Raw genomic sequence first — 15,225 nt, 5'->3', positions numbered from 1 at the left:
TTTTCAGAGCGTTTAAAAGGGATGAAAAACAAAGTACACAGAAAGAGTACTTGGAACTGCAAACACAAGTCAAAAAGAAAGTTAGAAAGGCCAAGAGAGAGATAGAAATCAATATTGCTAAGGGGGCTAAAACCAATTCCAAAATGTTTTTCCAATATTATAACAGCAAGAGAACATTCAAAGAGGAGGTTAAATGTCTAAGAGATACAAGTGGCAAAATCATAGATGAAGAAAAAAAATAGCAAATATATTAAATGATTACTTTTCGCAGGATTTTACAAAGGAGGACACGGACAACATGCCCCACATGTCGACCTGTTCCTATCCAATTTTAAATAACTTTAGCATAACAGAGGCAGAAGTGTTAAAGGGACTACGAGCTCTTAAAATAAACAAATCCCCTGGGCCGGATGAGATCCTCCCAATAGTACTCAAAGAAATGAAAGAAGTTATTTACAAACCGCTAACCAAGATCATGCAAAAGTCTCTTGACACAGGGGTTGTACCGACAGACTGGAAAATAGCGAACGTAATACCGATCCACAAAAAGGGAGACAAAACTGAACCAGGTAACTACAGACCAATAAGCCTGACTTCTATTATATGTAAACTTATGGAAACTATAATACGATCTAAAATGGAAAACTACCTATATGGTAACAATATACTGGGAGACAGTCAGCACAGTTTTAGGAAAGGGAGATCGTGTCTAACTAACCTGCTTGACCTTTTTGAGGATGCAACATTGACAATGGATAATTGCAAAGCATACAACATGGTTTATTTAGATTTCCAGAAAGCTTTTGACAAAGTCCCGCATAAAAGATTAATTCTCAAACTGAACGCAGTAGGGATTCAAGGAAATGCATGCACATGGATTAGGGAGTTAACATGTAGAAAACAGAAAGTACTGATAAGAGGAGAAACCTCAAAATGGAGCGAGGTAACCAGTGGTGTACCACAGGGATCAGTATTAGGTCCTCTGCTATTCCTAATCTACATTAATGATTTAGATTCTGGTATAGTAAGCAAACTTGTTAGATTTGCAGACAACACAAAAATAGGAGGAGTGGCAAACACTGTTGCAGCAGCAAAGGTCATTCAAAATGATCTAGACAGCATTCAGAACTGGGCAGACACATGATAGATTCCTTCTTCAATTTCAGTATCTCCCATATGATATTTATAATGCACATTTGTATTGCCTGCGTGCAGTACCTTACACTTTTCTCTATTAAATATTATTTGCCATGTGTCTGCCCAGTTCTGAATGCTGTCTAGATTATTTTGAATGACCTTTGCTGCTGCAACAGTGTTTGCCACTCCTAATTTTATGTTGTCTGCAAATTTAACAAGTTTGCTTACTATACCAGAATCTAAATCATCAATGTAGATTAATAAATACAACCCTTTTGGAGTTTTGTTTTTAAAAAATTGCGCTTTGACTACCAAAATGTTCAAAGAAGGAAAATGTATTTGGCAAAGAAATAGCTTATAAGGATGGGAACTTAAAAGTTACATTACATATTTTATCAGAAATTATATATATATATATATATATATATATATATATATATATATATATATATATATATATATATATATATATATATATACACACATACAGTGCTGTGAAAAAGTATTTGCCACCTTTGTGATTTTCTGCATTTTTGCATATTTTTGAATGTTATCAGATCTTCAACCAAAACCTAATATTAGATAAATGGGACCCTGAGTGAACAAATAACACAAAAATTTGATACATATTTCATTTATTTATTAAAGAAAGTTATGCAACACCCAATGCCCCCGTGTGAAAAAGTAATCGCCCCCTTAGACTCAATAACTGGTTACGCCACCTTTAGCAGCAATAACTGCAACCAAATACTTCCTGTAGTTATTGATTAGTCTCTCACAGCGCCGTGGAGGAATTTTGGCCCACTCCGCCATGCAGAACTGCTTCAACTCAGTGACATTTGTGGGTTTTCGAGCATGAACTGCTCATTTCAGGTCCTGCCACAACATCTCAATGGGGTTTAGATCTGGACTTGGCCATTCCAAAACTTTAAATTTATTGTTCAACCATTCTGATGTAGACTTGCTTGTGTGTTTCGGATCATTGTCTTGCTGCATGACCCAGCTGCGCTTCAGCTTTAGCTCATGGACGGAAGGCCTGACATTCTCCTGTAGAATTCTCTGATATAGAGCAGAATTCATGGTTCCTTCAAAGATGGCAAGGCGTCCAGGTCCTGATGCAGCATGAGGTTCATACTGTGGAATGCAGGGTTTGGTTTTCGCCAGACATAACGGGGCCCATGTCGGCCAAAAAGTTCCACTTTTGACTCATCTGTCCATAGAACATTGTTTCAGAACTCTTGAGGATCATCCAGGTGCTTTTTGGCAAACTTGAGACGAGCATTCAGTTCTTCTTAGTGAGCAATGGTTTCCGCCTTGCTACTCTGCCATGAATCCCATTTTTGCCCAGTGTCTTTCTGATGGTCATGAACACTGACCTTAGCCGAGGCGAGAGAGGCCTGCAGATCCCTGGATGTTGTTCTTGGGTTCTTTGTGACTTCCTGGACAGGGGGCAAATACTTTTTCACAGCACTATATATATATATATATATTTACAGTGGCTCTCAAGTATTCACCCCCCTTGGACTTTTCCACATTTTATTGTGTTACAACATGGAATCAAAATGGATTTAAATTAGGAGTTTTTGCCACTGATTAACACACAAAAAGTCCATAATGTCAAAATGAAAAATAAAATCTACAAATTGTTCTAAATGAATTACAAATACAAAACAGAAAAGAATTGATTGCATAAGTATTCACCCCCTTGAGTCAATATTTGGTAGAGGCACCTTTGGCAGCAATTACAGCCATGAGTCTATTTGGATAAGTCTACCAGCTTTGCACATCTGGACACTGAAATTTCTGCCCATTCTTCTTTGCAACATTGCTCAAGCTCCGTCAAGTTGGATGGGGACCTTTGGTGAACAGCAGTTTTCAACTATTTCCACATATTCTCAATTGGATTGAGGTCCGGGCTTTGACTGGGCCACTCCAGGACATTGACCTTTTTGTTTTTAAGCCACTCCAGTGTGGCTTTGGCTGTATGTTTGGGGTCACTGTCCTGCTGGAAGATTAATCTTCTCCCCAGGTCTCTTGCAGACTTCAGCAGGTTTTCCTCCAGGATTTCTCTGTACTTTGCTGCATCCATTTTGCCCTCTATCTTCACAAGCTTTCCAGGCCCTGACGCAGAGAAGTATCCCCATAGCATGATGCTGCCACTACCATGCTTCACGGTAGGGATGGTGTTCTCAGGATGATGTGCGGTGTTAGGCTTGCGCCAAACATTGCGCTTAGCGTTAAGCTCTATTTTGGTCTCATCAGACCATAGAATCTTCTTCCACTTCGTCTCAGAGTCTCCCACATGCCTTCTGGCAAACTCTAGCTGAGATTTGACGTGAGTTTTTTTCAACAATGGCTTTCTTTTTGCCACTCTCCCATAAAGGCCAGTTTTGTGAAACACCCGGGCTATTGTTGCTGTATGCACAGTGTCTCCCAGCTCCGCCATGGAAGACTGTAACTCCTTTAGAGTTGCCATAGGCCTCTTGGTGGCCTCCCTGACTAATGCCCTTCTCGCCCGGATACTCAGCTTTTGAGGACGGCCTGTTCTAGACAGATTCACAGTTGTGCTATATTCTCTCCATTTCTTGATAATGGACTTTACTGTGCTCCGGGGGATATTCAATGCCTTGGAAATGTTCTTATATCCTACCCGATTGGTGCTTTTGAAGAACCTTATTCCGGATTTGCTTTGAATGTTCCTTCGTCTTCATGATGTAGTTTTTGTTAGGAAATGTACTAACCAACTATGGGACCTCCCAGAGACAGGTGTATTTAACCTGAAATCATGTGAAACACCTTAATTGCACACAGGTGGACTCCATTCAACTAATTATGTGACTTCTAAAGACAATTGGTTGCACCAGAGCTTATTTAGGTGTGTCATAGCAAAGGGGGTGAATACTTATGCAATCAATTATTTTCTGTTTTGTATTTGTAATTAATTTAGAACAATTTGTAGATTTTATTTTTCACTTTGACATTATGAACTTTTTTTGTGTTGATCAGTGGCAAAAACTCCTAATTAAATCCATTTTGATTCCATGTTGTAACACAATAAAATGTGGAAAAGTCCAAGGAGGGGTGAATACTTTTGAGAGCCACTGTATATATATATATATATATATATATATATATATATATATATATATATATATATATATATATAATGAGAGTGTAGTCCTAGGGGGAAAAAAGGACTACATCTCCCAGAAGGTCACATGCTGAAAAGCCTTAATTTTATTTAATTGTTTAATTTCATTTTGTTAATTGTTTTATTAGTGATTATCCCCTGCACCTGGTGATTATTGTGAATTGGAGCCAGGTGCAGGGTATAAAAGAAAAGCAGCCAGTCTGTTCTAGGCTGCTGTGTGGAGAGCCTGCTTGTCTGTGTGCTCAAGTGTACAAATGAAAAGGTAGTGTGTAAAACCCTTTTTGTGTATTGTTAGAGTTTTGTGTAGCAGGTAAACGGCTTAGCTGTCCTGCAGTACAGTTGAGGTTCCTGCGTGTTTAGTTAGTGCTCAGTAGAGCTAGGTGTTTGTTTTGTTTATTTTGGTTTTTGTCTTCTGTATTAAATAGCGCAACCGCGCTTAAAATCCAATTCCTGTGTCCTGGGTCTGTGTTTTAAAGGGGCAACGAACCAAAAGTGGTGAAGCTTTGTTATATATGGTGGCAGCATGTGTGGGCGCCCCTAAAGACCCAGAATAAAAAAATGGAAAGCATAGAAGAATTGATCACAAGGAATCAACCAGAATACCGCTGCTCAGAAGGAGCAGACAGAAAGGTGGAGACTGGAGCTGGGACTGCCGGAGCCTACAGAGCTGGACCTGCTGCTCCAGAAATGGAAGGTGGAGCTGCCGTCCCGAGAGCCAGAGGAGGTGGAGCTGTCGTCCCGAGAGCCAGAGGGGGTGGAACTGCCATCCCGACAGCCAGAGGCGGTGGAGCTGCCGTCCCGAGAGCCAGAGGGGGTGGAGCTGCCGTCCCGAGAGCCAGAGGGGGTGGAGCTGCCGTCCCGAGAGCCAGTGGGGGTGGAGCTGCCGTCCCGAGAGCCAGTGGGGGTGGAGCTGCCGTCCTGAGAGTCAGAGGGGGTGGAGCTGCCGTCCCGAGAGCCAGAGGGGGTGGAGCTGCCGTCCCGAGAGCCAGAGGGGGTGGAGCTGCTGTCCCGAGAGCCAGAGGGGGTGGAGCTGTTCCTGTCACCGGAGCCACCGGCTGAAGTCAAGGGGGAGGAGGTGAGCAACTCACCTCCAACAGAGCCTCAGCAACAGGCCGGGGGGCACTCCGGCGCTATCAAGTGCGGTCCTGTGCTCCAGCTACGTGGACACCAGCCCGGAATGCCTCGACCTCCCTCCACTCGACCTTGTGCCCAGGTCGCAGGACGGTCAGGCACAGTCGCTTGCCTGGTCCCTTACTCCACTTCCCCTTGGAACTCAGATGTCACTGCGCAGGAGGAAGACATCACTGCGCAAAAAGCAGACATCGCTGGCGCTCCCCCTGCTGGTTGCTCCACTCCCCCTGAGATCCAAGACGTCGCTGCGCCGGTCCACAGCCACGCGCCTCTGCCTGCCAGTCCTTACTCCCGGTCACCGGCCTGCGCTACAGTCGCCCAGGGCAAGCCGTCCGGGTCCCTTCTTGCTGGTGCGTGGTCCCTGCCTGAGTGCGCCGGAGGAAGGACCGACCCGCCCGTGGAAGAGGCCGAAGATTAAAAAGATGGGACTTGAGGGTGGGTGGTCTTTTAAGGGTGGAGGGAAGTGGCTACATCTCCCAGAAGGTCACAGGCTGAAAAGCCTTAATTTTGTTTAATTGTTTAATTTCATTTTGTTAATTGTTTTATTTGTGATTATCCCCTGCACCTGGTGATTATTGTGAATTGGAGCCAGGTGCAGGGTATAAAAGAAAAGCAGCCAGTCTGTTATAGGCTGCTGTGTAGAGAGCCCGCTTGTCTGTGTGCTCAAGCATACAAATGAAAAGGTAGTGTGTAAAACCCTTTTTGTGTATTGTTATTGTGTATTGAGTTTTGTGTAGCAGGTAAACGGCTTAGCTGTCCTGCAGTATAGTTGAGGTTCCTGCGTGTTTAGTTAGTGCTCAGTAGAGCTAGGTGTTTGTTTTGTGTATTAAATAGCGCAACCGCGCTTAAAATCCAATTCCTGTGTCCTGGGTCTGTGTTTTAAAGGGGCAACGAACGCGAGTGGGTGCGGTGCATTTACAATAAATAAAATAAAACATGTATCATTGTATTAACTTAACCCAAATTTAAACTAGGACATGTCCAAACTTAAAATGTTCATAAAACTTAACCAAAATGCACATTCCTAGTAGCTAAATATTAAAATAGGTTTCATATCTATATGAATATAGTTTAATATTATTTAACCAAGGTGTATCCTTTCTTCCATTTTTTTCTTAAAAATCCAAATTGAAATTGTATTTATTACAGTGGGATGAATAAAGCCTAGAATAGAACATGCTATTTGCCAACTATTCATACCATACATTATATTGCTTACAAGAACAACATTTCAACAAGAGGAATGAGGCGATGATCTAAATATTTTTTTCAAAGTGATTCACCTCCAATGAAGGGAAGCTGACACAGCCTCTCTTGTTGACCCGCCTCCCTGCCGCACTGTAGACCAATGGAAGCCCTGCTGTGTGCCTCATGCTCTGCCCCCTGCAGAGCAGTCAGCGAATGAGGCACGGCGATGAGGGGAGGGGGGGAGCCTGCGGAGGGAGCAGGGAACTGTGGGATGCTGGAGGTCGAGGAGATTACGCTTCCACTTGGAGACAGTAAACTGGACTGCTCTGAGTCCTGGAGGAAAGAAATAACACAGGAATCAATCAGGGAGTTCAATAAACCACAGGAATCAATCAGGGAGTTCAATAAACCACAGGAATCAATCAGGGAATTCTATAAACCACAGGAATCAATCAGGGAGTTCAATAAACCACAGGACTCAATCAGGGAGTTCAATAAACCACAGGACTCAATCAGGGAGTTCAATAAACCACAGGAATCAATCAGGGAATTCTATAAACCACAGGAATCAATCAGGGAGTTCAATAAACCACAGGAATCAATCAGGGAGTTCAATAAACCACAGGAATCAATCAGGGAATTCTATAAACCACAGGAATCAATCAGGGAGTTCAATAAACCACAGGAATCAATCAGGGAGTTCAATAAACCACAGGAATCAATCAGGGAATTCTATAAACCACAGGAATCAATCAGGGAGTTCAATAAACCACAGGAATCAATCAGGGAGTTCAATAAACCACAGGAATCAATCAGGGAATTCTATAAACCACAGGAATGAGGGTATTCTATAACTATCACTGACACTTGTACTTGCTAGAACCGAAGTCATTGTATTTTATCTTGCTCTTAATTGTATTAATACTTGTACTGTGATTCTTGAAATGTACTTTTGTTTACAACTGTAAGTCACCCTGGATAAGGGCGTCTGCTAAGAAATAAATAATAATAATAACAATAATAATAAACCACAGGAATCAATCAGGGAGTTCAATAAACCACAGGAATGATAATAGTTCCTTTTTCAGACAGGTAACGAAATGCGGTAACAGATTACATTCTATCCGAGGAAAAAAAATGACTCACTTACTTTTAGCTACATTCAAAAAACAGAATAATGTCCTAAGCTTGGGTTCCGATTTGAAGTCATTCTGTAGAGATTACATCTGAAACTTCAAAATCGCATGGAGAGATTGTGTTTTGTTCCCCCCTCGTTGTTGCAAATAAATTAAATATCGAGGGGGAGAGAGACAAGCGTGTGCAGGTTTAACCCTTAACCCTTAAGCGTGTGCAGGTTTAACCCTCCCAGGTTTTATCAGCCCAGTTTAAACAAGGCCTTTTATTTCCAACCTGGCTGCGAGCAAGAGAGTATAGGCAACTGTGAAACTCCCAATTAAGTCCTGCAACAATGATCAGACCTGCTGCCTGTGTAAAAAAAAAAAAAAAAAAAAAAAAAAAGAAAAGAAAATACAGCTCTCATCATCCCTCCCTGCTACTATGAGTGTGAAGGCTTGCTGGGAACTGTAGTTTCTATAAACATGGTAGTTTTAGGAATAAGCAGGACTCCTGAGCTGCTGTGATAGGGGATTCATTAAAGGCACTAAATCAGGGAGAAAAACGGAGATGGGGGCGTAAGGATGCTTATTAACTGACTTACCCTGCCTGAGTCTGGGGTGTGGTCTGTAAGAGAAAGAAGAGAGAGACTGCATTATTAAGCCTATTTTTAACAAAACAACATTGCAACAGGTTTATTTTAACTATTCAAAATAATTGTATTATCCATAAAGTGATCATTGCTCCCTTATAGAATTCCCTAAACCCTACCTGTTCAGCACTAGCAGTCGCCGCACAGGTTTGGAATGTGCATGGGGCAGAGCACAGAACCTACACACTTACAAATATCTTAGCTCAGCACTGGAGGAACAGCCTGGAGCGAAGATGGCCAACCACTACAAAGCCACATGCTAATTCAGTTTGGTGAAATGTGTAAATGAATTAATTGTAAAAGTGTGGAATGTGTAAATGATTTACTAGGAAAAGTGGCCAGGTGGTGATAGATTGATTGATTGATTGACTGACTGCCCATTAACTTCTGGTCACATGCTATAAATGAACAATGAAATGTTTGTTTGGGGAGGGTGCAGTACAGAGAGAGCGAGAGACGCAGGTTGTGCTCTCTGTGGAGACGCACCAGAATAACAAAGCTTATCTGGAAGTGTTTTATTTCAAGCTTTTGTTTTTGTTCCTGTATTTTGTTTTGGTTGGAAATGATAACCAAACGAGCAAGATGGGCTGAATGGCCTCCTCTCGTTTGTAAACTTTCTTATGTTCTTATAAAAGTGCCTAAAGCAGCGTTGAAGTGCAGTTTCTGTGTCTGGTCACTTAGGGGCAGACCAGCCTGGCCCGGGACGCTACGCCACAGTGCAGTTCTGAAAGAAACACATTTCACAGCACTGTGCCTTATTCTCAAAAAATATGTTATGCGTGCACTTCCTGGGTCATTTCACCGGAGCAGTGTCTTCTGTACAACACTAACTGAAAACATAGCTTGCAAACAGAGATGTATTAACAGTAGTAGTATTTAACAGCTATACCATGTGTTTCTTTCTAAACTGCACGTTTGAGACCTTCAGGACAGGTACAATTTCTGGAATTATTTTGTTCCAATCACTTTAAACCAGAATCACATGTTGCAAACACGTTTCTCCTCTACCTTTATCTTTGTGCTGCTGTTTCCTTCTCAAACAGCAGAGGGCGCCAGCGATGGCTCCAACAATGACCAGCAAGGCCAGGACTGCCAGGAGAATCAAGAACCCCAGCCAGCCTGAGAACAAACAAGACGTGCTCCATTACTGACATGGCTTTACGCTGCAAAACAAACCTCTTTGAAAAATGATCTACACATTATAAGTCACGTCCTCATTAGAACCGGTTAGCAGCAGCTACACTTATAACTTTGCTGAGAGTGTAGATCTCACACTCAGCGTGTCAATGACAAAGCATTCGAACGTTAAACCACAGGCTCTACAGAAACAGATTCAATATGCTACTATAGTACTTATATTTAATATTGTCTGTTTTTTATTTAGAGTTAATGACTTAGAATCTTTTTCTAAATGTTCATTGGATCCCTCTAATCATGTTGGCATTCTCTTACACTCTTTTGTATGACAGACCCAGACACAGCAAAGAGTGCGTGAGAATGAAACACACTCTCAACTTGATTGGATGGAGCCACCGGACACTTAGAAACACGTTACAAATCATTCAGGGTTTCATTCACTAAACAGCGGTGACGTGTTTTGCATGCAGTAAGCCCCTTTACTGTGTGCTGTGTACACCTGCTGTATTCACTAACCAGTGGCAGGCAACCTAGAGCGTAGAAAAAGTACCACGGTCGAGTCATTTAAGTACATCACAAAATACTGCGGAGAGGTATCTGATATGCAAACCATATTCACTTAAGGGCGCTAACTTTACTAGGTGCCTCAGCATGTGTTAAAAGTACCGCTTATTGAAACCAGGCGGTGTCACAGAACCAGCAGAAGAGCTACACAGGAGAGCGGGAAGAAGAGTCATGGAGAGAGTATTTCGGACCAGGCAGACATTACTGTGTGAGGAGGAGGTAATAACTAGATACAGAGTAAGCACAGATTACTATATACTAGCCATATGCAGGGCCCAGGAAAATTCACGATATCACAAATTTCATAGAAATTGTGTATTTGACTGCTTACCATGAAAAATATGATTTTTTTTCCTTACAGTATTTTACATTACTTTTCACCTCCCCTGTTCTTGTCATGCATTTATCAAGTAGAAGCAGCGCTACAGTAGCTGTACACGGTCCGGCGCCAATGCCGTGCATTTGGTTACTACGGCAACAGGGTCCATCAAATACCGGCTTCATGATTGGTGAATTCCTCATACTGTACAGTGATGTCACATGCGAGTCAGAGGCAGGAAGTTTAAAATGTTTGTTTAAATAGCATTGATTTATCAGCTTGCAGTGTATGATTAACATTAAAAATGCCGACAGCTGACAAATCAAAAAAAGCTGAATTCATTTCAACAGCAGATCGCGTTCAGAGCTACAAAAAGGGGACATTGCTGCAGAGGGTCGGATTTTGTTTCTTGTAATCTTGTACATACTGCTTACCTAGTAGATACACTGCATCTTGACTCTGTTAACCACACAGCAGGTCATTAATGATTTAGATTCTGGTATAGTAAGCAAACTTGTTAAATTTGCAGACGACACAAAAATAGGAGGAATGGCAAACACTGTTGCAGCAGCAAAGGTCATTCAAAATGATCTAGACACCATTCAGAACTGGGCAGACACATGGTAAATGACATTTAATAGAGAAAAGTGTAAAGTATTGCATGCAGGCAATAAAAATGTGCATTATAAATATCATATGGGAGATACTGAAATTGAAGAAGGGAACTATGAAAAAGACCTAGGAGTTCATGTTGACTCAGAAATGTCTTCATCTAGACAACGTGGGGAAGCTATAAAAAAAAGGCCAACAAGATGCTTGGATATATTGTGAGAAGTGTTGAATTTAAATCAAGGGAAGTAATGTTAAAACTTTACAATGCATTAGTAAGACCTCACCTAGAATATTGTGTTCAGTTCTGGTCACCTTGTTACAAAAAGGATATTGCTGCTCTAGAAAGAGTGCAAAGAAGAGCAACCAGAATTATCCCGGGTTTAAAAGGCATGTCGTATGCAGACAGGCTAAAAGAATTGAATCTATTCAGTCTTGAACAAAGAAGACTACGCGGCGATCTGATTCAAACATTCAAAATCCTAAAAGGTATAGACAGTGTCGACCCAGGGGACTTTTTTGACCTGAAAAAAGAAACAAGGATCAGGGGTCACAAATGGAGATTAGATAAAGGGGCATTCAGAACAGAAAATAGGAGGCACTTTTTTTTACACAGAGAATTGTGAGGGTCTGGAAGCAACTCCTCAGTAATGTTGTTGAAGCTGACACCCTGGGATCCTTCAAGAAGCTGCTTGATGAGATTCTGGGATCAATAAGCTACCAACAACCAAACGAGCAAGATGGGCTGAATGGCCTCCTCTCATTTGTAAACTTTCTTATGTTCTTATGTTCTTAGATCTGGTGGTGAGCTATAGTGCTGGGTAAGTGTGTACACTCACTGTTGCATGCTGCATTCAACATAACAGCTGTCAACAATGCACTACCAGGAACGCTTACCCCCACCCCTTAAGCTACAAGTCGGTGCCTGTCATGTCACATGCAACAATTTCAGCTATGTTAATATATTTACATTATCACCATGTACTTGTGATATTTAAGTAGGCTGTGCTTAAAATATAAAAAATAAACTGTAAAGGCCCAATAAATGAATGTACACAGAGTGCGAGTTGAGGTGAAGTCATAAATACAAGCAATCAAAAGGCATCTAATGTTAAAAAAGTGACATTTTGTCAAACACCTTTTGAAATGTAAATAGTGAACTTCTAATTGACTGAGTGAGTGCTTTTTCTGACCTTTGATTAATATTACAAAATAAATCAGCAGGAGATCAAGGCATGTTGAATAAACAAATATTTATTTGATTTGCAGAGAGAATTAAACATAAATGTTCCATTAACAATTACTTTCTCCACTTTGACCGTCTCACAGGATGCTGTGATTTGGGACAAGATCCCCGCCCTCCTCCTACAAAGCGCATGATTAGAAAGTTTACCACACCAACGCACCATAGTTAATGTGGTAAACTTACTTTCCAATCGCCCTGTATATACTATAATAAAGTGTGTGTAAACCTTTGCCTAATTCTGTGTGCTGAATTCCGCTCGTTGTGACAACTTGCAAATGAATCATTTAACTCGCTTTATTTGTGCATATAATTAGCTTAGTGAATAGAGCGATTGCTGCTTCATTTTTGCGAGCGGTGTGGCTTCCCCCTGCCAGGTGTTAATTCTGGTCATTTACCGCCGTTTAGTGAATGAGGTCCTAAATCTATTCAATAAAAACAGACACAAAGCTGATATATACAACCAAGGAAGCACCTCAATGCAGCCCCTTTTTAATGCTCATGTCTGCACTGTTTATCTGTGGTCAATCATCAGTTTAAACTGCAATGAATATTTACAGTGGCTCTCAAAAGTATTCACCCCCCTTGGACTTTTTCACATTTTATTGTGTTACAACATAGAATCAAAATGGATTTAATTAGGAGTTTTTGCCACTGATCAACACAAAAAAAGTCCATAATGTCAAAGTGAAAAATAAAATCTACAAATTGTTCTAAATTAATTACGAATACAAAACAGAAAATAATTGATTGCATAAGTATTCACCCCCTTTGCTATGACACACCTAAATAAGCTCTGGTGCAACCAATTGTCTTTAGAAGTCACATAATTAGTTGAATGGAGTCCACCTGTGTGCAATTAAGGTGTTTCACATGATTTCAGGTTAAATACACCTGTCTCTGGGAGGTCCCACAGTTGGTTAGTACATTTCCTAACAAAAACTACATCATGAAGACGAAGGAACATTCAAAGCAAATCCGGAATAAGGTTATTCAAAAGCACCAATCAGGGGTAGGATATAAGAACATTTCCAAGGCATTGAATATCCCCCGGAGGACAGTAAAGTCCATTATTAAGAAATGGAGAGAATATGGCACAACTGTGAATCTGTCTAGAACAGGCCGTCCTCAAAAACTGAGTATCCGGACGAGAAGGGCACCAGTCAGGGAGACCACCAAGAGGACTATGGCAACTCTAATGGAGTTACAGTCTTCCACGGCTGAGCTGGGAGACATTGTGCATATGGCAACAATAGCCCAGGTGTTTCACAAAACTGGCCTTTATGGGAGAGTGGCAAAAAGAAAGCCATTGTTGAAAAAAAACTCACATCAAATCTCGGCTAGAGTTTGCCAGAAGGCATGTGGAGACTGTGTCCCGCCCCTGTGTGTATTTTTGTGTTTTATGTTATATGTTGCGTGGGGTGTGTTAATGTTGGTGTACAGATATGGCTGCACGGGATATAAATGGGTGTGTGTAGCACAAGTTATTTAAAATGTATCATTGTATTTAGGCACGGGGATTGCACTTCACTTCACGTGCATTTAAAGTACTTTAATATGTGAGCATGGGGTTTTCACAGATTAGTTCACGTGCTGGGATTCAAGTGAATAATTAATTGGTAATTGAATCCCAGCACAATTGTATATATAGATGCACATTTCATTCACTCGGGGTTGTGTGTTCGGTGAGTGGAGAACGGGTGTGGAGGAGAAAATAAAAAGTAAAACTAAAGAAAAAGTAAATATAAGTTTGTTTGACTCACCGTGTTTTGTTTGTCTGTCCGTCCACTGTTTGTTAAGTGTTAGTCCGTTTTGTTTGTCTATTTATTTTGGCTTAAAGTGCCGTGTTCTGTTTTGTTCAACTTTTTATTTATTTGTTTATTAAAACACTGAGCGCTGCCGCATCTCAGATTCAACACAAGTACTGCCTGTCTCTGTGATTCTTTCTGGCCTGACATCATCCACTAAAGCCTGCTTGTCACAGAGACTCTGAGATAAAGTGGAAGAAGATTCTATGGTCTGATGAGACCAAAATAGAGCTTTTTGGCGTCAACACTAAGCGCTATGTTTGGCGCAAGCCTAACACTGCACATCATCCTGAAAACACCATCCCTACCGTGAAGCATGGTGGTTGCAGCATCATTCTATTGGGATGCTTCTCTGCATCAGGGCCTGGAAAGCTTGTGAAGATAGAGGGCAAAATGGATGCAGCAAAGTACAGAGAAATCCTGGAGGAAAACCTGCTGAAGTCTGCAAGAGACCTGGGACTTGGGAGAAGACTCATCTTCCAGCAGGACAATGACCCCAAACATACAGCCAAAGCCACACTGGAGTGGCTTGAAAACAAAAAGGTCAATGTTCTGGAGTGGCCCAGTCAAAGCCCGGACCTCAATCCAATTGAGAACATGTGGAAAGAGTTGAAAATTGCTGTTCATCAAAGGTCCCCATCCAACTTGACGGAGCTTTTGCAAAGAAGAATGGGCAAAAATTTCAGTGTCCAGATGTGCAAAGCTGGACTTATCCAAATAGACTTATGTCTGTAATTGCTGCCAAAGGTGCCTCTACCAAATATTGACTCAAGGGGGTGAATACTTATGCAATCAATTATTTTCTGTTTTGTATTTGTAATTAATTTAGAACAATTTGTAGATTTTATTTTTCACTTTGACATTATGGACTTTTATTGTGTTGATCAGTGGCAAAAACTCCTAATTAACCATTTTGATTCCATGTTGTAACACAATAAAATGTGGAATAGTCCAAGGGGGGTGAATACTTTTGAGAGCCACTGTATGTGTGTGTGTTTGTGTCTTTAAATAAAAAAAATTAAAATAAACACACAACTCATTTACCTGTATCCATGTCAACCTTGGGGTCCTTGCACACAGCGTCTGATTTGGGCGTCCCTGATTTTGCCTGCACCTTCCCCAATTCTGTACAGCTTAAATGCATTAAATAAAAAATGTAGAAGAAGAAGAAAT

General features: G+C 41.2%; 1 protein-coding gene across 3 annotated transcripts in view; it reads right to left on the bottom strand.

Moving 5' to 3' along the window:
• Positions 1-15,225, bottom strand: part of LOC117424845 (tumor necrosis factor receptor superfamily member 3-like) — a 30,240-nt gene that overhangs the window by 5,410 nt on the left and 9,605 nt on the right. For all 3 annotated transcript variants that reach the window (XM_058992517.1, XM_034041556.3, XM_034041555.3), the window contains exons 7-10: positions 15,097-15,185; positions 9,381-9,491; positions 8,325-8,347; positions 6,703-6,940 (exon numbers count right to left, since the gene is read on the bottom strand). In XM_058992517.1, the coding sequence (XP_058848500.1) occupies positions 6,703-6,940; positions 8,325-8,347; positions 9,381-9,491; positions 15,097-15,185 (461 nt within the window). The remainder of the gene's footprint in view (positions 1-6,702; positions 6,941-8,324; positions 8,348-9,380; positions 9,492-15,096; positions 15,186-15,225) is intronic.

Source organism: Acipenser ruthenus, chromosome 19 (genome assembly GCF_902713425.1).
Source record: "Acipenser ruthenus chromosome 19, fAciRut3.2 maternal haplotype, whole genome shotgun sequence".
NCBI classification, from domain to species: Eukaryota; Metazoa; Chordata; class Actinopteri; order Acipenseriformes; family Acipenseridae; genus Acipenser; species Acipenser ruthenus.
This window is presented reverse-complemented; position numbering and strand designations above follow the sequence as displayed.